Genomic DNA, 27,307 nt, shown 5'->3' on the forward strand with positions numbered 1-27,307 from the left:
AGTGAGTTTCTGGCATCTTAAAGACTAAACCATTTTACCATTTCCACATATGCAGTTTAATGTGTACTACAGAAAATGACTTGATACTGCAATTAAAAATAATGAAAAGGTTCTGGCATTTTAAAAATAAACACATTTACTATGGCTTAAGTACATACAATACTCATCCTGCAGAAAATTTATCAGCCTGGGTGCTAAGAGTTTACACCAATTTGATGGCACAGAATCAAAGCACACATAGACTTCATTAGATCAATAGACCACAATCCTCAGTTGTTGTCTCTATAAACACAGGCTGGGGGGTGGGGAAATACAAAAAGGTTATAGTTGCAACAAATAGCTAATTGGGTAACAGGTTTGACATTTAGGGAGAAATAAATGAATTTTTCTACTGTCTATATAGTTATTGCATTTCAAAAGTTACAGCTGCAAAAGTTGCCTTGGCTAACTAAAAACTATAAGTTTAAGAAAAGAGAAAAATCGATTTTTATATTTATGTAGATAAAGCTGTATGTACAACCATTTCAACATAGTGGAAGTAGTGAAAAACCTACACCAGGCCTCCAAGGAGGATGGATTTTTATAACATCAGCTTCTTGCCAGTTTGAATATACCTAGTTTTATTCAAAAATTTCTCAATCCATGATATAGTGTGAAAGTACACCTATCATAATATCAAATAATGCTTAGGATCATCCAAGGCAGATTAGAGCCCTACATAGAAAAAAGAGATGCCAGATGTTCAAACTGGCTTCAGAAATGTTGAGGAACACAAGATATTATTGCTGAAGCACACTGGATAACTGAGAAAGCCAAAAAGTACCAAGGTAGAGCAACCAGCCCTAGAACTGACAGTGAAGATATCAAAGTGGTGGATAGCTTCTGTCTTTTAGGATCAACCATAAACAGTAAAGAAACAAGCGGTTAAAATATACACCACAGACTAACACTTGGCCAAGCAGCCACAAAGGCCTTGGAAAAGATATTCAAATGCTGTGATATGTCTATACTTATAAAGATCAGAATCACGCAAGCCATAGTATCCCCTGTGACACTCAATGGAAGTAAAAACTGGATTTTGAAGAAGCAATACGACAAGTACTGGCACTTTTGAACTTTGGTGTTGGAGAGGATTCTGGAGTACCAAGAAAACAAACCAATGGATCATTGAACAAATCGACCCAGAGTTCTCACTTGAGGCATAAATGGCCAGGCTAAAATTATCATCACACCTATCATAAATCATAAATGAAAGCAAATAACAAGAAGTTAAATCATGTTTTCATCATGATCAAGACTATATCTATTTATCTGAAATATTAACAGAACACAGATTGCTAACTTAATGACATGTCTATGATTTACAGAAATAAAACTTTGTTTTGGCCTTTTTGACTGAAAAGTTTTCAATAAGTTCAGTATAATTTAATGATTTTCCCAATGTATTTTTAATTGAGATAACTGCTAATCCAATTTATTTACTGAAATTATGCCATGACTGTTATCTTCCTCATGGCCCAGGGCAATTCATCATCCACTCAATGCTAAAGGCAACTATGTACCTTTATATACATTTAAAAGTACTAGGTTGTTCACAGAATTGAGGTGGACTCATTTGAAAGAGGTGAAATAATCCAAAGCTAGGTCATCTGAGCTGAAAAACCAAACCTGATAAAAGATTAACCAAGTTATATTTATTACTCTTTTACATTCCACAACTAGGGATTGTTGCACAGACCTCTCTGTTCTACTAAATGAGCAATGGATAGGGCAGAATCCTCTTTTTCAGGAACAAGACACTAGCATCTTCCATCCAATTGCCAATCAACAATGATTATAGCCTGATTGGATGTCACTCAACATGTCACAGAAATATATAGTTATGTAGAGTAACTATAGCAGTTGCATATGCAATATAACTTGACTGTATTATTGTCATCAGCAATTACATGCTTAGCTAATGAACAGAGGAAGCTTTTCAATCCCTAAGAGATTTGTTGATGATTACTAATGGCCACCAAGAGATTTCCTTTATCTAATTTTTCTATGTAATATTATAAATACATTATTATATTAACACTACTAAACCAAATGTCTCCTGTATTTCCAACACTAGCCATTCCTGAACACTGCACTATTTGTCATTTTCTTATAAACATATTATTATGCCTTTTCTTTAACCTTGTACAGGATTTCTCCTGATCTCCTTTCCAAGAGACCAATCAGATCTACACTTACTTAGCTCCAGATAGCAAGCAGCTTCCATATGGTCCACTATATTTATTATGCTTTATGGGGTATTCCTTAATCCAGAGTACATTCCCACGAGATCAGTAAGTCTTACTTTCAAATAAAGGGTTATAGCAGCATTCTCCAATCTGATGCTTCTAGATGTGCTATATCAAACTCCATTAATTCTAGTCAGGATGATGTTTGACAGTGCTGCCTAAGAATAGTGGGGGCTGAAATCTAGCACCAAATTGGGTTAGGAGATTGGAACCTTAGTCTTAACTGTACCAGTTTACCTGGATTTTCTTTTTCAGTACAAATGGATGACAGTGACCGAAGTTTTATACCCACCAGATCTTGCAATGTCCCATATACGCTTTATACACTGATACCATTTTATAAATTAACCAGCTTCAAAATGTTTTACCTACTCAGTTAAGAAATCATTAAAATTTCAGTGAAAAGGAAAAGCCACTCTTCTGCATGTACAGAAACTCATTACATGCAAAAGCACCTTCTCTGGAAACACCTGTTGCTTTTGACCTCAGATGGTACAAGAGTGCAAGATTCAGCATGCAACTCCATGCAGTATATAAGAATAAAAGATGAAGCCTACACCTTTTGAATGACAAGTGCTAAGGCAGGTACTTAGCAGGTGGGATATGAGGATTGGCATGGGAGAGGCATTTCAGATCAACGCAGCCTTTGTGCAGCTAAAATAGTGGCATAAATATACTGAAGCAGCTGCCTTAGGGTTTACAAGCACAGGAGGCTTCACAGAGTGCCCACTGCTGCCCATGAACTTCAACAAATCTAATCCTGCACAATAAGTCTACCATACCTGGGCAGCAAAAATCCAGAAAACAATTGGAAGAAAAAGGGAATTTTCTTATCTCTTTGCTGACATGTCTAGGGGACATATGAATTTTTGTAGTGTAGACAAGCAAGTCCATATGTGTGTTTGTATGTATGTGTGCATGCACTCTCTCTTTCTCTCTGCTCCCAGGTTTAAATTCTAGGCCTTTTCCTCCTACCTTTTCAAGTAAAAAGAAACTTGGCCATTTTCTTTTGGCCTTGATATTGGAAGACATCCATTCAACATTTACAAAAATAGCCTGAGAACTGCTGGTTCTGGCCATACCACTTCAGCCTTACAGAAGCATTTAAAATGATAATATCTTGTTGCAGTTCTCATTTATATTTCTGATTACCAAGTCCAGGGTACAAAAATCAAGTTCATAAAGCTTACGTAGGGGCACATGATTGGCAGGTGCTGGAGATACCATTCTGAATTCAATGGACTTTTTGCCTTACTCAGCAATAAGGCTGAGGTTCTTAAGTATCCTGAACATATGACATTTTCTTGCAGGGCTGTCTGCTGGAGCAGCCAGCGTCAACATGGTGGGGATGATTGGGCAATCAAAGCCCCACTGCTTTTTAATGTGCATCTGTCTCTCCTCTGAGGTAGGCAATGTCAAGAAACAGAAGTAACACAGATTCCAGGAATGCTCTTTATTCTTACAGAACCGTGAAAACCTGTCAGAGTTTCTTTCTGTCTCATGTTATGCCAAGCAAAATCAAGTCAGGGATATTTGAGTTCCTTTCTCATACTTTCCAGTTTCCTACAACTGACTTGCCATCCCCCCTCCCTTCGTTACTGTCTTCCCCCTTCCCAGGACCAGATCTACATTCTTTCACAAGATCACATGGGCGTAAAGAGGGGTGGGGTTTCAAATGCCTAGTTGAGCCCACTATTTTGAAGTTGCCGACTGCCCCTGTAGACATCCTTATAATAATCTGCAGGATTATGAGTTAATGATGTATGTTCACAGGTTGGCTAAGGCAGATTGTCCAACCTCCAGATATGCTGAAGAATTACAACTGTCAGGATGTTCATCCAAGTTGAGAGTTTCTAGCCATTTCCAACCCTTATAAGAGTTGGAATTCTCCATCATAATTGGAAAACACCAGGCTGGAAAAGGCTGTTTAAGATCTCAGGCAGTCATTCCAAACAGCTACATAAAAATCTTGTTTTTTCCATTCTTAGATGAAAGAATGGAAAATGAATGACCAAGATACCTTAAAAGGTTCATGGCTGAGCAGCAACCAGGATAAAAAAAATCAATGCCCGAGACACTTTTTCATTTAAAAAGAATTACAAGCCTACTTTTATTATTTCTAAACTGCACAACAGAATCTGCTTCACTCAATCATGCATTAAAACTGTTTTCCTGTTAACAGCAAGATTCAAAATATCTAGCTTCATCTCAGTAAAAAAGGGACAAATCAATTCAATCTGATGTAAACCATCAATACTGGGCAAGCAGCCATGTGTATAACTGTGAACATTGGATATGTCACAATCTCAGTGTTGTGAGGTGTTGCCTGGGAACCCCAACAAGAGCCAGAACCAGCTTTATCCTTATCTCTTGGATCTTTGAAGATGGTAATAAGCAACTGCTTTACTAGCTCAAGGGCAGTCTCATAAACTTCTGAAGGAGTAGGTCCATCCTTTTCTTTGTTACAAAGAATGATGCTTGCTAGAAATCTTAGAATGTAAATATCCAAATCTGGATGTGAAGAACCTCTCTGGGAACCATTTTAAAGTTACATATGTTTTAAGTAAAGGATTTGTAGGAAAGGGATCAAAATATAAATGAAGAACTTCACAATTCCCTGCCTTGGTAAGAGCCAGGAAGCTAGAGTCAACACTTCATTCAGACAGGATTTTAGGGGTTTCTATCTTACTTGGATTATTTGAGATACTAAGACAAATAATTCATCTAAAAATTGATAGGATGATTTTCACCTTTAATCAAAAGTTTTTAAAAGATCAGTTATTCATCAGAATCAGTCTGGATCCTTTCTATATCTACTTCTGATTTCTTCCTGTTATCAGAAAAGTCCTCAATATCATTCCAAAAGAAAAAGTTTCATGGAGATCTTCATGCATTCATATTAATTATGCAAATTCTTCCATTGTCAATTTTCAGAGACTGTATCTTGGTGTCTGCTCTGCTGATATACATTCTTTCTTTTCACATCTAGAGTTGAATGCATTTAACATTTCTCTAGTCGATAAGTTGGCTCCTTTCATAATCAATCCCTCACCATCAACAAATGTGACGTCTATTAGTGGTTCAGATCTATCATGTTTTCTTTTTGCTTTCACATCACAATTCAAGATTAATGTGTATGCTTTCTTTGTAAATAATCATTGAAGAAATTTTTGGTGCTTTTCACATTGGACTCAAAAGGACAAAGTGACTATGAGACTTGTGACACACCAGCCTTTTCAAGGAACACAAACACTATTATCTTCCTGGATATCAGAAGGAGTTCCATGACTTTTCCATTTCTGATTTCTTGTGGAAACTATAACTATAAGGTATATTTATTCCTGTTCTATATTTTGTTTCAGAGAAATCCACAGTTATCTAATTCTTACCAATGGCAATGGATGACATTTTGATTTCTGCATGCTCTTTCCAGTCCATCTTAACTTCTCTTCCCAGCCAACAAACCTAGAGCATAGGCATAGTTCTACACAACTGCTGGTATTAAATAATAATGTATTGCATGGACAAACACCTTTATACATTTATTTTACATCAGAATCCTGGGAATATGAAATATCACTGCATTCTGATGATAATATCATAAGCATAATGGGTGGCATCTAATTAGCATGAGCTGAATTCTATTCGTTCCACAGAATGTTCAGCTTCTTTTGTGACTCCTGCAGGCCTTCCATTAAAATTTGCTCTGAAGAATTGAGGGATTCTCCAGAGCAGATTTTGAGGACACAGGGACTGAAACATGCTCAGGTCAAATCCCTGTTGTTTGTTCAAATAAACAGGTGGACCCTCCCCTATACAACTTTTCATAAGACTCACAGGAACAGGAGAGACCAATTCAGATGTTTGAAAAATATTCATCATGTCAACAGCCATGAGCCACTACGCCTTATATAACATTGCATATGCGACATCAGTTAAAAAAAAATCTACATGTACAGTTGCAGTTGTCTACACTGCAGAGAACTTTACACACAAATTCCATGAATGCCTGAACCTGGACAGTGCAGAATTCAGAATCACAAGGAAGCTAACGTGAATATAGCTACAGGTGTATAAGCTTCTGCAGTGCCAAGATTTGTACTACGCAGGTAAACCCCTGCTTCTGAACTGACATCTCAGGCACAACTTACGGAGGAGAATTTTACTACTTTTCATAACACTTGAATTTCAAGTTATTGCTGACTACGCAGAGCAAAACACTAACTTGCTGGCATATAATCAATCAGTTCTTCCTATAAGTAAGAATGTAACTGGATTGTAGGGATATAAATAAGTTAAAGAAATAGTGCAGCATTTTGAAATACTGTTATAAATTTCAATAATGAAGGAAAGTGTGTTCACAGGCATGTGAAACACTTGCAAACATACTGAGACAAACTCAGATGTTTAGGAGAAAGAACTGGAGAGGAATAAAGAAGGTCATGTTTAGGATTTTGCATTTCAGATTCTGATTTTTCTGCTTAAAACCTATTAACTGAATTCAGAGAAATGTATGGAAGAAAAAGTTAAAACATACCAATGCCCAAATACAAATTTACTCATGTACACTACATCTTAAGTCTTGGCAAATGTACTCACAGTCGTTCATGACAATCTAATACTGCTTTGCACACTGAAAATTCTGGACATACGAACCAAAGCAACAAATCTTGAGCCAAGTCAAACTGAAATTGTGTGAAGTTCTCTTAGACAAAGATAGCTTTAATGTGAACTTGACTATTTATTTATTTAGTCGATTTATATAGCCGCCCTCTTGATTTTCATCTCAAGAATAACACTATTTAAAAAAAAACTATTAAAAATATGTTAAGGCATAAAACAATTATGTCAGAGGCAATTCAGCAAACAAAAGAAACAATCCAAACAGGTTCACAAAACCACCTGACCCAATGCCAGGGGAAAAACCAAGTCTTTAGGGTCTTATGAAATGTGAGTAGAGTCAGGGCCATCTGGATCTCAGGGGGGAATGCTAATCCACAGTGCTGGTGCAGCGACAGGGAGGCACATTGCCTGGGTTCCTCCAGAGGACACTACTTCAGTGAGAGGACCTGGAGCATGCCATTATCAGATAGGGAATTTTGGGGGAAATGTCAGGTAAGAGTGCTCAAACAAGCAGGATCCATAACAAAATACTGTTGCTTATCTTGACCTCCCAATAGAGATTTATAGAAAATATAATATAATCCCAATAGAGATTTTATAGAAAATATTTATATAAAAATATTTATAGAAACCACTATGTAAATGTTAATGTCGATCTGAAATGAACCAAACTATGGCAAGCAAGAACTAACACAAAAGCTGCACTTTTCAGGTTCAAATGTAGTCACTGGCCCTTTCATCTACCTTGGATCAAAGCCACTACGTATGGGGAAGAGGAATTTAACTTCTTCCTCCAAATATTCTGACTGCCTTCTCTTTTCCTACACACAGTAATAGCCCTGATCCCCTCCGGGCACAATTCTTAATTCCAGGCATGCAACTGATTTTTTTGGCTAAAAATAAGAAGATGAAAGATCTGCATTCTACATGTACTGTATATAGCAGAACTTTGCATGTAACTTCTAGTTGGTGGGACATAGGCAACAGCATATTGGTTTGCAAGTAATCATCAGATAAGAGATCCTAGCAGTTGGCACTTCTTCAAAGAAGCTGCAGCTTTTCTTGGGTTTGTGCTGTACCCATGTGATCCCAGGAAAATGCACATTTGAGTTAAGGAGGTGCTAACAGCATTCCCACACCCTATTGAATCACCTTCTTGCTCCCTGTCAGCATCTCCTTAACTGAAATGTAAATTTGGGGGGCATCATATTGCTATCTTCTAAGTCCCTGCCCAAAAGATGCAGGTTCTTTAATGAGACACAGGCAGGTGCAGCATGAACAACAATAATAACAACAACAATAACTTACAAGGTTGTTGTAAAGAGAACTGCAAAAAGCATAAATAGTATGTTGGAATGTTTGGGCACTTAAAATGTTATGTAAATACTAATTTTGGTTATTATTTCCATTACTGTAGTGATGACTGATGTGTAATTGTATGTCCTGTACAGTAAGTATTATTACTCCACCTCCCCTCCATACAGCCTACAGAAATATATAAATATTATCTTCCTAAAGCAGGTACAGCAGCCAGCACAATGCAAACTTGAGAAATTAGCATAAAATGAATAAAAATGAGAAATAAAACATTCAAACAGAAATTAATTTTGTATATTTGTTCAATTCACAAAACAAAATACAGTATAAATGGTCACAACTGTGTTCATATGCATAAGGAATAGATTCCTCAATGTTTCATCTCTGCATTCAGAAAGAAGATGGTGAGGTTTGGGGGTTGGGATTTTGGGGAGTGGGGGGGGAACAGAAAGAACAAGAGAATTTGACCTCTGAGACTCATTTTTGCATTAAGAAGTTTAGAGTAGGAGGTGTGGCTGCCTCAGGCTTTGCTCCTTGAAGCAGTGCCAAAACGTGTCATCACAAAGCCAGATTTCCAAAGGCTTTGGATGGGAACTCACAACCTGGCTCTTTCTTATAATGCTGGAAATTAAAGCTACTGATTCATCCCTCAACGTTCTCCATGTCCTGGAATGTACTCAGGTCTACAGACAGTGATAGGCTAAATGAACCTGTCTCCTGAAGGATAATCCAAACATCTTCCTTAAACGTTACCTATTTCATTAAAACAAAAAGCAAGCCCTGTTTTTCACATGCAGGTAGCGCACTCCCTCTAAAGTGACCATGTGTGGTGGGAAACAATGAAGGTAGAGCCAAAACAAGGTCCTGGAGAATCAGAAAGAATGCTACCATGTTCAGAGGAATCCCAAACTTTGCAACTGTACAAAAAAGAGGGGTTCCCACCTCCTTCAAAAATTAGCCCCATGAGAATAGAACATGTCCAATAGTGATAGAATATCAAGCACAGTTGAAGGAAAAAAGGCATGCGCGTAGAATGATGTATCCTAGACAACAGCATGGCTGGAAAGCTTCCCAGACAAATTCTGGAAATAAAAGTACACTTTCCCCCTTGTGCTACACTAAGAGCAGTAACTATTTCAGGGGACTGGTAGAGCAAAATGCCATCCAACATTCCGTGATGTGATCTCAGGACAAAGGGGGAAATCTCTAAAGATGTTAGGGTTTGTGCCTGAAGTCTTGTAAGATCTCATGTGAGATTTTGTGTCCTATTTGGCAATCTCATGAATTTTCAGATGTTTTAAATTGGTTTAAAAAATAATAATATTGGGGTCCCACAGATGTTGACAAGGGACATCTAAAACATAATGATATCTGAAGGTGTCAGTTTGCCCTTGGTAGGGAATTCTTTAGGAATGAAAACACTGCTTTCCATTCCTAGAGTTCTGGTTAATACCCACAGAGTCATTGAGTGGATGGATGTACATATTTCTTTTCCATTTAACAAGGAATTTAAATTTTGCAGATAAAAGTAAGTTGAATCCCTTTCCACATGCTGTCAGTTATTTAAATTTTCAATCCATCTTATTAATTTTCGATCCCATGTAGTCCGACGCCAACACACCCACCTTGATGCTAAAACCCAGGCCCTACCTTTGCGGAGTAACTCTTGAAGACTTTCAGCACTTTGATTCAACACAGCCCATATTTCTTCTTCCTGTAGTGGTCCTCCCCGAACCTCCAGGGCTTCAGCTAATGACACATGCATCTTATCTGAGAAAGCAAGGCAAGACGATACTTGTTCAAGAATGCATCAGTACTCTTTTTCCATTCAGCATTTGTACTAAATTTAGGACAAATTTTATTCTAAGGCAACAATCATTTTGATGGACACAGCTATAACTCAAACGTGCCTTACTTCCCCATTAAATTTACAACAAACCATTAAATATATATTAGGATTTTTTTCCCATCAAAGCTCTACCGTAAGTTCAGCAACCATAAAAATGATTTTATGATTATCATAAATCAGAACTGGCAGCCTAGAGGTAAGTTTTTCATTTAGGAAATATCAAAAGCTGCCTTCTGCCCACTTGGACCATTGGCTCACTACCTCAGCACCATTTACCCCAACTTTCCTCAAAATTGTGTCAGTTACATATGTTGGGACTTGAATTTTCAACCAGCATGACCCAGCAGGTTGTGGATGGAAGGCCCTATAGGGACTGGCAAGGACTTTTCAGATTTCAGATAAAACTTTTTTAGTCATTCCTGAAGATAGAAGGGATTGAACCTGTGACCTTTGGCATTTAAGATATATGCTTTTAAATACCACAAATCTCTGTTGCACAGATGAGCAATGCAGGGCTGTCCAGATGTTGATAAACTACAATTCCTGAAATCCCCCAAGTTACACTTCAGCAATATTTTCTATTAATTATAATAGTATCTTACAATCATTTGTGGAGGTGACACTGCAGTACAGCTTAAGCAGACCATCCATTCCTACTTGACTATATACCATTCCATATGAGGATATACACACGTATGGATGAGGATATGTACAAATAGGTGTGGTCTATTGTATGCATCCTCATTCCCAAGACAACAATTTATTGCAAAAGATCTTACAATATTTTCTAAAGAAATGACAACAAACCCCTTAACATGGCAAATGTCAGCATTTTTTCATATTATATCAAGAAATTCATTATATATCTATTTCAAAATCAACTTCAACGAAAGCTAACTTTTGAAACAATTAAATAATGCACATTCATACATTAATATGGTTTTCCTCTTTTGCAAAATTTAGTCTAGTTCCCTAACTTTACAGGTGGTTCTTGGGTTATGATGGCAATTGGGACCAGAATTGCTGTCGCTAAATGACATGGTTGTAAAGCACAACATCACTTGGCCATACTGCTTAGCGACAGCAGTTCCAGCAGTCTTGGTTGCCATCATCAAGCGAGGACCTCAAGTGACCATAACTTCCTACCAGCTTCCTGTAAGCATTGACTGTGCTTGTGGGAAGCCAGCAGGGAATGTCAGAAATTGTGATCATGTGACTGGAGTTCGCTGTGATGTCGTGATCATGAGCCAGGCACCAAGTGCCCAGATCACAATCATGTGACCATGGGGATGCTGCGATGGCCAGAAGTCTGAGGACTGGTCATAACTACCACTTGTTCAGCACCATTGTAAGTTTGAACGGTCGCTGAATGAGTGATCATAACCTGAGGACCACTTGTATTTAGTTTTCTATCATCAAGCATTATCTACACTTTTGTAAACTTATCTCTGCAGTTATATTTTGATTTTTGAAAGAAACATACACATATACAGAGAAGAAAGGCTAAAATGTCTATGGGCATATAAGAAATTCCCAATCTGTATAACTAGAAGACAAAAAATATGCATAAGATAGAAGATATATCACATGTTACATAAAACACAAAGATCACTGAAATGTGAAGGAAAAGCTATCTTCATGGACTTCAACTATATATGCTCACAGTAAAATTAGCTTAGTTTCTTATATAATGAAAGGAGTCAGAAGGAAATGCCAATAGGTTTGGAAGATGAATAAATACAAGCATGACCGTTTTTATCAAAATATATTGTAAAAGGGAACCCAAAACAGTCCAATGAGAATTCAGCACGTGCTGTTCCCATGAAATACTGAAGGGACTCAAATATTCTAAAAAATGCACACAGCAATTAAAATTTTATTGCAGTGGCTTTTGTAAAAACTGATACAAACCGCACTTGAAGTCATCTTTCTGTTTTTTACACAAGTGTGGGAGCGAGAGGCTTCTATCTAATCTGTCTGAATCTGGGGTTGGTCCTGCTATTCTGGTATTTCTCAACAGAAAGGTTAAGCTCACGTAACAAAATACAAGTAAAAGCTTCTGTTTAAAAATTCAAGCTCGCTAAAAATGCCTGAAGCAGTTTCATACTTGGTTGTAATCCCATCAATATGAACTGCCAAGAATTGCGTGTCACCGAAGTATACCTGGAGAAAGAACTATGTAATGATACAGATGTCTGGGAGATAAAACATCAAATTGACAATGCCACTGGTTTCTTAAGACCTTTTATTTTAATCCATTAATCTACTCTGAAAATGTTTCTTTGCTCTGATAGTAAATACAAGAAAAGCAAAATAATATACATTAGAATAGAAGCTGAACTGTTACAGATGCTGATGGGAAAAAACAAGCAAAAAACTTGGAAAATTGGAGGGCAAAAGTTGATGGCTCAATCTATAAAGTTGATGGCTTGAAAACTCAATTGTTCATTAAAAAGAAAAGAAAAGAAAAGAAAAGAAAAGAAAAGAAAAGAAAAGAAAAGAAAAGAAAAGAAAAGAAAAGAAGGGGAGCAGCTTTCCAGCAGTCCTTTGCAAGACTGAAACTGCCATGATAAGATTACATCATTGGGGTGCAAAAAGTATATAAAAAAAAGAGTGCCAGAATCATGTTAATTTTAAAGAAGAAATTATTACCAACCTACAAAATGTGGGCATTTTCTTTTTCACTATACCTGCCATGGCTCCCTTCTTTCACCTCCCTGATCCATTTCACTCAGCCCAGATTGAGGAAAAGCCACCATGCACTGCTTTATCTATCAGGATTGTTAGGCTAACAGCTATAGTGGGACTTGCCAGAGTAGTACTACAGTGAACTGAAAACTCTGGTGCTTCACTTTTTGTTTCACAGGACTGCTGCAACTTTCCCAGAGGGGTACAGGAAGTCAATGCAGTGACTGGCAGATTTGAGGCACAGAAGGTCAGCTTTTGGCTAGTTCGGGCTCCTTGAAAAAAAGAAAGTGCTCCTTGAAGTGCTCCATCATCAATAATTCTTGGGATTCATGGATCAAAAAGCAATCATAGGTTGGTTTAAACTGCATTGGGAATGATTTGCAAATGGAACAGATGGAGGTATGGCAGAATAAACAGCTGGATGGTCACCTATACAAGGGCTATTGAAGTGATACCCAACTTCAGCAGAGGGTTGGACTGCATCAGGGATACACAAGCTGTGACATCCCAGATGTTGCTAACTACAATTCCCAGCAGTGCCAGCCATCCTGGATGGTAGGATCTGTCTTCAGCAACACCTGAAGTGCTACAGGTCCCTGGAGTAAGTAGTATGATCCCATTCTTATGCTCCTAAATCAGTCAGATGCTGCACAACAACCAAAAGAGAAGACAAAACGTGTTGGGAAGTTATCTTTATAATGTGCCTGAGAATGCTGAAGTCATGAGATTTCTGATTTCCAAAGCACAGGTTCATCATCATCATCATCATCATCATCATCATCATCATCATCATCATCATCATCATCACCCCCAGCAATATGTCATGAAGTTGTATTCTATTCCCCGCCCCCCATACATATATAACTTTCTCTATTCCTTCCAGGATATTTAAACATAGTCAAGTAATGTGGTGCTGTAATTTCATAACATGGTTTCAGGACTGTAGAAATTAGGTCAATTTTGGATAGCCCATGGAATTATTAGGGACATGAAAGGAAAGGAAAGTGAGTCAGAGGAAGTCAAAATAAAGATATGGTCTTAGAGAAAGACTGAATGCCCTACTGTAACAAAGGCAATGAGATGATTCATAGGAAAATGTTTTGGGGCCAAATTGTATGCAATATTAATTGTATGTGAACATTGAACATGCACTTTTTTTTCCATTTTTTAAAAGGCTATGGTGGAAAGGGAATGAGCAAGATTAGGATCAAGGCATGTGGGTAAGATAGGCTACCCCATTCCTATTCACCATAATTCTTTCAGAAATCTATATATTGCCCAAGCTGTTATTAGCCAGAGAAAGGAAGATTTCGCTGGTGTCAGCAGAATTTCCTCCCAGGGCTAATTATTGTTGAATAAGTAGTTTACAATAGGGCTGAGGCACATGAGGAAATGATCATCATGGGGACCTCCAAATCTTGTGGAATTCCAGAAGAACCAATTATGCAAATAATGGGATCTGCTGCCCAAAATATGTTGGGATCACACGGGTTTGCCTTGGGTAAAAAGAGTCCACACTTACATATTTTAAAAGAGGGCATTCAATGTATGTATGTATGTGTGTATTTATTTATTAAATTTGTACGCCGCCCATCTCCCCCAACAGGTGACTCATATCAAATGTAGTTAGTTCCCAAAGAACAGGAACTGTAAAGCTAGAAGGAGCATAAAGAAAGGGAAGGGGGAACACAAGGAACAAAAAGCAGGGAGACATTTAGAAATAAACACAAGAAGGTAAAATTAAAGTATACAAAAGGGGAAGGAAGATGGGAAAGAGATCACCTTAAACTTTAAATGTGGAGGCTCTCCATCATCAATCAAGGGGACGTATATCATTAGAGTTGTGCTAAAATGGATTGAAGAGCAACCAAACTTTAATATACCACATGTGCAGAGTGCCTGGGACAGAGAAGTATACTTGCAGTTCACAGAAAGCTTTTTCAGGAATCAGATCTTTGTTTCTTTAGGCCATCTTTCTCCATCTTGGTGCTCTCCAGTTGTGCTGGGACTACAATACCCAGCAATCTGTTGCTAACTCAGAATCCTCAGAGTTGTAGTCCCAAGATATCTGGAGGGCATCAGTTGGCAAAGGCTGCTATGTGATTCCTTACTGTATATAACGAAAGCCTAGATGTAGATCCAGATAATTCAGAGTATGCCTATAGAAAGATTATAGAATGATTTAAAGTTGTGCCAACCTCTTTTAGCTCTCCCATACTTTCAAGTTAAAAAACACATCAATCATTTCAAAAAAGCAAATCAGTTTGTCATTTAAGTCACAATCTCTAGTTCTGCTTTTTATCCCCAACAATTTAAATTTTTTTCCAGGCAGTCACTACAAAAGAAAAATACATTACAAGTGGTCCTCACTTAACAACCCAATAGGAACTGGAAAATTTGTTGTTAAATGGGGCAGTTGTTAAGTGAGTCATGCCCATTTTTATGTCCTTTTTTGCAGTGCTCATTAAGGGAATCATTATGGCTGTTAAGCGAATCACACAGTTGTTAAGTGAATCATGTGGTTCCCCATTGATTTTGCTTGCTGGAAGCCAACTGGGAAGGTCACAAATGGCGATCACATGACCCCAGGATGCTGCAACCATCATAAGTGTGAGCTAGTTGCCAAGCGTCCAGATCATGATCATGTGACCGCGGGGGTGCTGTGACGGTTGTAAGTGCAAGGACTGGTTATAAGTTCCTTTGTTCAGCACCATTGTAACGGTTGCTAAATGAATGGTCGTTAAGTAAGGACAACTTGTACATAAAAATGGGACGAGGAAGAAGAACACTACCTAAATCCTGCTGTATTTCAAATATTATTTGCACCCTGACTTTTTAACTGCGAGGGAAGGTGCTTAAATAGATTAGTGTCCACTGAGTTCTAATCCTAGAAACTTCCACAAACATGCTATCCACTGAATTCAGCTCTTAAAAGCAACCAAAAAGAAAAAAAAATCTCATCGTTCAATTGTTCTTACATGTCCTCCAATCTAAAATCTAAAACTGGTCATTACCACCTTGCTGTCTTTCCCTTAATTGTACCACAAACCACTGGATCTCAGGTTTCGTAATGAGTGGAGGGTTGAAAATTGGTCTCATACATAGGTCCCTAATCTAGACATGTCCTGCCATAAGAGGAGCTAAAGAAATCCCTTGATTGTTTGTCGAACATCATGCTCAAACTAGGATCCCTGATCTGTTGCCTCCTGACTGTGGCACATTAGAAGTTCCTTTCAGAATTCTGCCTGTCACATCCAGACTGATCTTGTAGTCTAAGTCTAGACTAAGTTTACAGTCTACTGGAATAAAAAAAGCCATGAAAGGGATCTAAGTCCTAATGTACCTGGTAAATGCCAGGTTGAGTATAGTGATTTATTCTTACAGATTAGCTAGTTTCCTTCAGACCAAGTTGATTATTACGTAAAAGGACACTATTTTCCCTATTCTCTCCCTGAAAGCCTTAAACGTTATAGTGAGGCAACTCCAATTAATGGCTCAACTTTTGCCTGCTGAAGTCAAAATTCAAACCGTTTTTTGCTTGATGTGTCACTCAATCTTTCACACCAACCTGATTTCACAATGGATTTTTTTTTCCTCTGCAAAACACACCTACCTTTCATCCCTTCCCAGATTCAACCAGGAACCAGCAGAACTTGTTTCTCTGATGTATCGTGTGAAACCAAACCAACCTCCCATTGCACATATAGCAACCAATCTTTCTTAAGAGGGGAAAAAAAGAAAGGTATATTTTGGAACACACCCTTTTTCAGAGGGTGAATTCAGCAATTTTCTTTGCTCAAGCCTGATAAATACAGGTGAAAAGGAAGTTTAACCCCTTTAAGCATGATTCTTGATTCATATTCATTAAGAGATGGATTCCATTCCTACATTTGCATATAAATATAGGCCATCTGAGTAGGGTCTGCTCCATATAACATGTCCTAGATTTGCTATCTGCTCCTTACAACTTTCATTTTTAAATGACATAATAGAAGCAATGATACTGAACCTAATCAATCAATAAAAGCGATGAGCAGAATTTCTCAGAACTCATAAGCCCTGGTAACCTTTTTTTAAACAAATGAATGAGCTGAAGAAATATTAGCATTTATTTACTACTGTTTTTGCTTATTTTTTCTAGGCAATAAATAATTATGACAAGAGTGTTCTGTTTAATAATATTCAATCATACAATCCTTATCTTGGTTCTTCTCATAACTGAGATTTGAGCCAAACAAGCCTGATTCACCCATCTAGCAAAGCTGCTTTGCTGAACATGCCACAAGGACCTAAAATACTCTAAACCAGCTTTCTCCAATCTGGTCCCTCTCCAGTTGTGTGGATTTCTGGACAGGACAGCAAAAATAATGACTTGACTTTATTTCTAACCTACTGTATGTCATTTACAATTCAAAGCCACAATACTGTTTTACAGAAAACAAATTATGTCTAAAATATTGAAAATGCCATCATAAGGGCCCAGTGTACAGTACTAGTTAAATAATATTTTTCATGGAATTACTCAAAGTATTGTCATTGTAGGAAGAGAGCCATGTTAGTCTATGATAGCCAAAAATCAGGAGGAGTCTGGTAGCACCTTTTAAGACTAACAAATTTTATTGAAAGGCAAAAGTTTTCATGACCTATAGCTCACTTCATCAGATGTGTTATGTAACTTATATGTCTGCTTAGGTCAATGGTAAGGCACTTAGATCTGAAAACCACAATAGGGACTGGCTACATGCTACTTGAATACCTAAAGAGCTCCCTTGGTGTCCATCAGGTTCTCTGTTCCATCTATACTTTAAATAAATTAATAGGAAGCTGGCATGCTAAAAAACAAAACAAAAACCCCATCCTTTAGAATAACTGTTATTTTCTTAAATGTTTCTAGGCCCCCAAAACACAATATTCTTAGAAGGTAGATGGTTGCATCCCAGAGGTTTTTTGTTGTTTTTTTTAACCCTACTTACTCAGAAAAAAATTAAAATAAAAAGGTAAAATAGGATAGTAGAAAGCATCTTGATAAGTAACAAGGGATTGTGGAAAATTGGTACAGCTGTTCCCCTTCTGGTAAATAGGTGCTTTGTGGATAACCATTTTGTAAACTCCCACCTTTTCCATGGTAGCTATTTTGTGACAGTTGGCATGATCTCAAAATTCTAAATGTGCCTCCCAGTCAAAAAATGATTGCTGTCTCTGATAGATGTTTTCCTGAATGGTCTGTCTTTATCCCACAGATGACCTATGATGAATCAGCTTCCCAGAAAAATGCCGTATGCCTCCAAGGAAGATTAAGTGCCTAGCCTTGACTCAATTTTACCTGCCAACAGAAAATTCTCTTGTTACTGATTCTCATAAATGGCTCTTAACAGAACAACTAAGAATGGCCTTTCCTATCCATTTAACCTGTCAAAACACTTATAGAGACCACAGACTTAAGATCACATGCCTTCTAGCTGTTTCTGCTACATTCAAAAGCTTTTTCTTTTTTTCTGGTTAATTAAGAACTGAGATTTTTCTGAAGGACAGGTAGAATTTTATGAATCTTTTCAAGGTCCTGTAGGGAAAAGGTTGCCATTGTCAATAAAAGGGGTCCCTAAAAATCTGTTTATGATTTTGGAAAAAAGACAGCTTTGCATCAGGAATCCACATGCCTTTTAAAACAACTTGGGTTATATTGCCAGATGGAATAAGATTGTGGAATCAGCTCTCCCATTACCCAAGGGAACCAAGCTACCAACCAGCCCTTTCAACACTGCACGTATAAAATTATCTTAGACAGACAATTCATTTTTGCAAGCTGCAACTAGCTTAAGAGATTAATCCTACAGACATTTCTGAAACATTCATCGTCATTAGTGACAGTTTTCGTAAGATGAGTCTAAAGACATCATGATATCTGCAAATAGCCTGAGGGTTCATCAAAGAGATGTCTCACATAGTGCCCTAATCACCCCTCCTCTCTGATGCCTATCACACTGGCACCAAGGGGAAAACATTAGTAGCTGTTGTACTACTAGTCTTTTACAGTTAACACAGAGACATAAAAAGCCTATAGCAGCATTTATAGAATTGGGAAGAGGTAACACACCATGGAAATAGTAACACACACCATATTCTCACACATAGTATAAAGGGAGGAAGATACAGTTAAGTTAGAATTGTACATATAATTGCTTTCTAAATGTTGCTTTGCAAATAATGGGGGGAAAAGAGCTTTCAGCCAAATCCAAAGAGGAGTCTCAACAAATGATAGCATCTGGATAACCTCGTCTGGGCTTAGAAGCTAAGAAGGGTTGAGCTCTTTACCCCTTGGATGGAAGACCTCCATGGATTGACTAGACTGGGAGGTTGGAAAAACATCTCATAAGATGGCAGTGACAAACCATTTGTACACTGCTGCCAAGAAAATGTCATGGATGAAAACATCAGGAGTTGAGCTTAACTTAAAAGAGAGTTTATCTTCTAGTGCACTTTGGGGCTCCTCAAGCCAATTCAAAAGTTTCAGTCATAATTTCATGAAGTTAAAAACCATAATCATACAAGAACATGAGTCAGAAAAAGTATGTCAGATTATACAAGGCACAAGAGAGAATAATAGCATGTTTCCAGATCTCTAAAATTCTCCAGTATTTGATGCTGATCTTCTCATGGTTTTGTTCAGCTGAGCAGTTCCTAATGGTTTCAATCCACTGATTCTGCTCCAATCTCACTTGCCATTTTCAATGTTTGCATATATAAGATATGCACTCATATTAAAAAAAGAGAGGGACTTTCTTGTATATTAAGTAAGAACTGTTTCTAAAGATGGTTGAAAATAAATTTAGGTTTAGATTCATATTATTATTATTATTATTTATTTGACTTGTCCCCGCCCATCTCCCCACAACGGGGGACTCTGGGCGGCTTACAACAAACTAAAATCGGCAATACATAATTAAAAGATTATAAAACCAAAGTACAAAGAGAAAGATAAAAAGGCTAAAAAATCCAAGAGGCCGATAGAGGCCACAGCAGGCTGCTAAGGGGCCAGCCAACCCCATTTTTGATATCCTCCCTCCCCGCCCCAGGCCAGATAGCAGAGCCAGGTCTTCAAATCCCCCCGAAAGGCCTGGAGTGAGGGGGCCTGTCTCACCCCGGGGGCAAGATGTTCCAAAGGGCGGCAGAGAAGGCCCACCTTCTGGACCCCGCTAATCGAAGTTCTTTTACCGCGGGGATCCGGAGCATGCCCTCTCTGTGAGATCGGGTGGGATGGGCTGAAATCATGGGGGCGAGGCGGTCCTTCAGGTAACCTGGTCCCATGCCATGTAGGGCTTTAAAGGTGATAACCAACACCTTGAATTGGACCCGGAAGCAAACTGGTACCCAATGCAGCTCATGGAGCAAAGGTGTTATATGGGTCCTTCTTCAGGCCCCAAAAATTGCTTGCACAGCCGCACTCTGGACCACCTGAAGCTTCCGGATACTCTTCAAGGGTAGCCCCATGTAGAGCGCATTGCAGTAGTCTATCTGGGAGATAACAAGGGCATGAGTGACTGTTCGCAGGGCATCCCGATCCAGGAAAGGGCGTAACTGGTGCACAACCCGAAACTGTGCAAAAGCCCACCTGGCCACGGCTGCCACCTGCTCTTCGAGCAGGAGCCGTGAGTCCAGGAGGACCCCCAGATTACACACTGGGTCTGTCTGGGGCAGTGCTACCCCATCCAAGACCAACGATGACAACGTCCCGGATACAGAGGAGCCATCAACCGACAGCCACTCTGTCTTGCCAGGGTTCAGCTGGAGCCTGTTGTTCCCCATCCAGACCCTCAAAGTGCAATTCATAAGATTAGCTATTGCTTTCCAAAACAACTGAAAAACTGGCTTAATCTAGTGTCACCCCTTGCAGACTTCTAGGTGGTTTATATCAAGTCCCATAATTTTCCAGCCTTACAGAGGAATTATGAGAGTTGCATAGGGAAGGCTACTCTATGATTAACCTATACCGTTACGTGGCTCTCTCCTTTGGCACCAATCCAATAGGAACCGTTTGCCAAATCTTATCCTGCAGCCCGTCATAAAGGCTATCATAAAGCAAGAGTGGACAGGAATTATAGTGAACCAACATAGATGATTTTCTGGAGTTTGGCAAGGGTTCCAACAAGGCTACTAACAAGAGCAGCAAGAAAAGGACCCACAAACCATCTAATCCCACATCAATCTATTGAAATTAAGAAAGCACGGAGTAACCAAAAGTAGATTTTTGTGTGAAAAAAATTCTTAACTCTATTCAGTTCTAGTTTTAAAGAATTAGCTTTACAGCTATAGGCTCTAGTTGCTGGATCCCAGTGCTAAGGAGGAAAAAGAAAGCAGATCTTGCAAGCCTCAGATTTGTTTATTCCTGTTACAAGGATTATAACTAAGCCATGATTTGTTTTAAACATGTTTTTGAACAGGATGCAGTGGCAGGGTTTATACACGATGCTAAGCTACAAACAATGGTTTACAAACTACAATGGCTAAGTACATGGGCAGGTTAAACCAAAACCAAATAAATCACATCATGGCTTAGTATGACATGTCATCCCAGTCAATGTATATGAAATACTTTAAAGAGAGATACAGGATTTTCTAATATGCTGAATTCCAAATGTACCTTTTCTACATATCCCGTTGTTTGATCCACAAGAGACAGGGATTGAACCATTTTGATTGCAGTGCATGCTCTCAGCTATTTTGCTATGGCTTATCATTGTTATATCTTGTACAGACCTATTATAATCACAACATAACTCCTACTGTATACTCAATAGAATAAAAAATGACAGCAAAATGAATAAACCATCAACAACAGGCAGGGGGGATGAAAGGTACAATATCCTCTCCTAGGATTTAGAGAGTTTTTTACCTCTATACTTCCTTCCTGCAGCCATCTGAAGGCAATATTGGTACTGACAAGAGGGCTGTTGTAGAACGGAGGGAACTCAGAGAAAATAAGAATTTTTTCCATGCCACGGGAGACTTCTACATTGATTTTTATCTCATTTGCAGTTCTTTGATTTCAATATGAAGCCCTCTCATTTTGTATGACAAAATGCAATGGAGCAAGAGTTCAAATATACTCTTTCCCATTCATTTCAGAGGTTATGCACGTACCTTTTGATTTCAGTGAATTACACAGGACCAAGTGTGAAAATCCTTATACATTGCTCTTTTTACAATTGTTTTTTTCATCAGAGCTCCTGTATTTTCCCACTACTACAGCTAAGGTTGGCATAGTTCAGAGGCAAAGCACATGCTTTGCATAAATAAGGTTCTAGATTTAAACCCCTGGAATCGGTAAAATAAGGATGTCAGATTAGACAAAAAGTACACAGACAACATTTCTGGGATAACTGGCACCTTTGGAATTTAGAGAATTTGTTGTCTCACAAAATTAGAAGGCTTGCCTGTTCAAAACATTGATACCGAGAAAGACATGGTCAGTCACAAACCATTTCTTTATTAGAAGATAAACTACCACCCTCTCTGGCCCCCCAGAATGCTTGTTACAACTCCAGCTAACTTTTGTCATTTTGGGAAGCAGATAGGCAGACTTTCAAATAAAGCACTGAGCTCCAACCATCCAATATTTTTACTTGTTAAGAATGAGGTATATGCAGAGCTCAGGTGTACTCTGGTTTATACAGAATCTGCCAGAGGCTGGTATATGAACCTCCCAGGTTTTTAAATTAAAATATATATATATATATATAGTCAGGGAGGCAGAAATCCTTGTAGGCATAAAAAAGGGTGACTGGGGACACACTAGTGCCCATGGCTGATGGCTGGATTATATATTACTGGGTAAGAATGTCAAAAATGTGATATGTATAATGCAGCTAGCTATGTAGTGTATGTAGCAACTTGTGAATCATATCCCTGAACGCAAGTGGGTCATATCACCAGAAGGAGACGAATATATACAAAGGAAATAGGCTTTCTCATAATGACACAGGAAAGAGAATTTCAGCCAGGAGGCACTTCTGTGCATCTCCCCAAATTGTTTCTTGGAAGGCTGATCTTTTGCACCAAGCAAGAATGGGGTCTTTTCTGTCATGGCATTCGGTCTACAGAACACCTCTCGTCTTACAGATAAAGAACACACCAACATCCTTCATGCTAGAAACACCTTTGTTACTCTTGCCATATTACAACTCCTGATGGTACTGCTTTACTGCTCAAAGCCACTGGTTTATATATTCTATATATTTTAATACAGTCAAATGTTTGTACTGCTTTCCATATTTTTTGCATGTTAAATTGGATGGAATGGATTTTGAGCTAAGTGAAAAGCAAGGCCTCCAGCTCCATAGCTTAATTTAATTAGGGATATTTTTTTATAAATGAAACAGGAACATAATCCTTGGAATGAACTCTTTTTTTACCTGTATTTACTTCTCCACATAAGCACCATGATTCATTACACACTTCTGCCAGCAATGGGTAAGCTTCTTAAAGCCATCATGAACTTCCACAGTCTTCAATCAGGTTCTGACAGACCTTTCCACCTCTTCATTTTAGTCAAACAATGTCAGCCCAACAAGGTAGATCAGACTAAGAATCCAATGCCATATAGGTCAGGACTACTTTTATTAGAACAGCTACAGTAACAGAATCATGCAAGTCTGAAAGTGCTCCACCCTCCCTCACTTTATCATGTGAACCAGGGAAGGGTTTGTCTGAGATGTTTTCTCATGTTATTTTCTGTGAATAACATCATTTGTGACCAAAAATGATAACTATGAGGTTTCCTGCCAAAGCCTGGGTTTTCAATTTTTAAAATAATAATAGTAATAATAATCGCATAGACTGACTACAAACAACGGCATGACAGAGTAGCAACAATGGTGCCTTGGAATATCGGCAAGAAAGACCATTTGCCTGCAAGCAAGAACTGGTGGGACCACAATTCAGACAAAGTAACAGAAAACGAAGAAGCTAAAGTGCTCTGGGACTTTAGAATTCAAACAGACAAGCACCTGCCACACAACACCACAGACTTAACAACTGTTGATAACAAAGATAAAAAAGTCTGGATAGTGGACACTGCAATACCTGGAGACAGCAGAATAGAAGAGAAAGAACTGGAGAAAATCACAAAATACAAAAAGCTGCAAATAGAAGTAGAACAACTGTGGCAAAAGAACGCAAAGATAGTACCAATAGTAATAGGCGCCTTGGGTGCAATCCCAAAACACCTGGAGTACTACTTGAAGACCATTGGCATTGACAAAATCACCATCAGTCAATTCCAAAAGGCAGTTTTCCTGGAACAGCTTACATCCTGCGACAATATCTTTAACACCATCAAACAACATCTGCCTATCCCAGTCCTTGGGAAGGACTTGATAGGTGGATAAAAATGCCAAATCCTCTCTAAACATCTGGCTGGCTGTGTGACCAACAATAATAATAATCTTTTGTAGATGAAACTTTGTGATGATATTCCATGGTCTGACACTTTGTTTCTGGGTCATAATTATAAGCCCATGTTTCATTAGCTGTCATGATGCTGTGAAGAAATTCCTTAGCTTCATTCTCATGGTGTGACAATTGTTGGCAAAGTTCAGTTTTTGAAGCCTTCATTTCTGCAATCAGCATCTGAGGAACCCATCTTGCACAAACTGTCCAATACTGAAGAACATCAATAATGTGAACTACTTGTTCCTATGAAATGCCAAGCTTCACAGCAATTTTGCTCTGAATGATCCACTAATTGACCTTAATTAGTTCATCAAACGTTCTCCTGTGAAATTGGTTGATAGCTGTCACATGTCATCCATTTTGTTCTTCGTCATACAAAACAGCTCTTCCCAGTTCACCATCTTCACATTTTTTGGCCCAAGAATTCACAGTATTCATGTCAGCACAGTCATTGCCATTAACAACCTGCATTCTGTGGTGAAGTTCAATTGGAGGGACTCCTTAGACAATCAAAAATTCAATTATGGCACATTGCTTAAAGTACACTTATGGGTACTCATTGAAGGCTTCCATTTCATGAACGAGAGCAATGAATTTTTGTCACAGCAATTTCCCATCAACTGAAATGAAAGGACAGATGCTAAGGAACACATCAGAGCTTCTAGCACATCAGTATAGCCGTCTTTTGGCGACTTATAACACCAGAAGCATTATTTTTCATTCAACCTTCATACATTGTTTAAAGATGCCGAGCATGCCAGGAAGCACATAAATAATTGAAATAAATACATGTTTATTTTCTTATCCCTCTGGGCCCAAACCAGCACTTATTCTTAAAGAGAAAAGACAAGGTATGCGGATGTTGATTCTCCTTCTTGCTTCTTCCAGTTTTTACTCATTAAAGAGAATATCTGGGGGGGGGGGGGACCTTCTTCCCAGCTACTTGCATGTATTCACAATATTTCTATACTTCTAAAGAACAGAGCTACAGAATGTCCTTCAGAGTTATAGTAGCTGGAAAGAAAGAACATGTGTGGGGGAAGAAATAAGGCGACCCCTCAGAAGTAGAAGTTAAATCTGCTATGAGTATTGCAGACCCAGAAATCAGAGTTCATGGAATACTTGACAATGTGTAGACCACAAACCTTTTCATATTATTTCTGGACAAAGGAATGCATTATACACTCAGCAGTGCAGCTTTTCTAAACGATCTTCCAACTACCGGTGGGGGGGGGGTGGAGAATATTGAAATAAAATTACCGGATAAAGTTATTTCTTTATAAGTTTCTCAGACTGACTACTAGAGTATCCAATAGTGCTGAAACGGTTATGTCAATTTGGAGGGAAAGAGCTATGGGGAGACTGATACATGGCAGAAGACATTATGAGTGAATTGCCTAGTTATTGCTCATCAGGGTACAATAGAGGAGAAATCAGGTTAACCACAATTCAGGCAAAAATGAACTTTTTTTCTGCAGAACAAAGTTCCTCAGCAGTATGATAGCAAAGATACTATGCATAATAAATACACTAGGTTAGATATACAGGTAGTCCCCGGGTTAAGAACACATGATTAGTGGACAACCCATAGTTAAGAACGGAGCCTACTGTACCAAAATTCGAGTTAAATACACAATGGCTTGAGTTAAATACACAATGGTTTGAGTTCATTACACAATACTACTTATACAGTATTATACAATAATACTGTTCCAGCTTACATACAAACTCGACTTAGACTTTGGGAACAGAACTCATTCTTAAACTGGGGACTACCTGTATAGCAAACAGCATACAAAATAAACAGCCAGTTATGTTCTGCAAAACAAGGCCCTCTAGATCCCTTGATTACAATTCCCATCATCCTCAACCATCAGGACAATTGAGGATGCTAGTTGGAGGATGATGGTGCTTGAAATCCATCATAACTGAAGAACATTTATGAAGCAGACTTAGATGTAAATCTTTATGGTATTTAAGCAGGTTTACTCCTAGGTTATATGTACCCCTTTTACATTCAAACATTACCCATAGTCCTCAACTTACGATCACAATTGGAACTGGAACTTCTGTCACTAAGTGATGTTGTTAAGTGAGTCATGCCCAATTTTATGACCTTTTTTGCTGTGGTTGTTAAGCGAATCACGCTGTTGTTAAGCGAATCCAGCTTCCCCCATTGACTTTGCTTCTTGGAAGCCTCCGGGAAGGTCACAAATGAAAATCATATGACCCTGGGATGCTGCAACCATCGTAAATACATGCCAGTTGCCAAGTGCCCAAATTTTGATCATGTGACTGTGGGGACGCTGCAACACTTGTAAGTGCGAGGACTGGTCATAAGTCACTTTTTTCAGCACTGTTGTAACTTCAAACAGTCATTAAATGAATGGCTGTAAGTCGAGGACTACCTGTACCTAAGGGTGAAGTGTTGTCCCCCCCCCACATTTCTTGTTACCCAATTATGAAATTTACTTCTTACATTGTTACTTACTCCTTAATATAAATGCAGACATACTATGAGGTGAGAGAATCCGGTAGCCTTCAATTATTCTGTACTACATCTCTTATCATCCCAAGACTTGATAATTAGATTTGACAGGCATTAAAGTTCAAATCTGGAGGGTGCCACCAAGTTTTTTTTTAATTAATTAATTTGTTTATTAAGAAGGAAAAAAAACACATAGAAAGTGCTTTAACAAAAAAGTGAAATGTAGCAAAGAAAAAAAAGGTTAATATGTCATTATAACAGTAAACAATTACTATTCTATATATATAGTACTTATCTAATGCAAATATTATTCAAGTATGTATTTACTTCTAATACATTTATATGATTACCATTTTTTTTAACCTACTGTATTTTGGATAAATGAGTCCCATATGTCATTATACTCGTCCATACAAAGTCTATGTCTATAGGTAATCTGCTCATAAGTAGCAAGTGCAATCAGGTCTTCAATCCATTGACTAAATGAGGCCATACATTTATCTTTCCAATGCTGCAATATCATTCTTTTAACCATAGTAAAGGCACAGAGAATCCATTTATGTTGTCCAGTTGTCTGGAGGGTGCCATCAAGTTGCCTACCTCAGC

General features: G+C 38.3%; 1 protein-coding gene and 1 pseudogene across 5 annotated transcripts in view; both read right to left on the minus strand.

Annotated features, from left to right (window-relative positions):
- The window catches only part of PTPN13 (protein tyrosine phosphatase non-receptor type 13), a 147,611-nt gene that overhangs the window by 99,396 nt on the left and 20,908 nt on the right, over positions 1-27,307 (minus strand). For all 5 annotated transcript variants that reach the window (XM_088133097.1, XM_007420703.3, XM_088133096.1 and 2 more), the window contains exon 2: positions 9,879-9,998. In XM_088133097.1, the coding sequence (XP_087989223.1) occupies positions 9,879-9,993 (115 nt within the window). In that variant the 5' untranslated portion in view covers positions 9,994-9,998. The remainder of the gene's footprint in view (positions 1-9,878; positions 9,999-27,307) is intronic.
- LOC107326139 (large ribosomal subunit protein mL53 pseudogene) lies at positions 5,219-6,182 on the minus strand (annotated as a pseudogene).

This window comes from Python bivittatus, unplaced genomic scaffold (assembly GCF_059951505.1).
Source record: "Python bivittatus isolate LINGU-HERP-01145 unplaced genomic scaffold, Pbiv_v1 ctg000070_np1212, whole genome shotgun sequence".
Taxonomy (NCBI): domain Eukaryota; kingdom Metazoa; phylum Chordata; class Lepidosauria; order Squamata; family Pythonidae; genus Python; species Python bivittatus.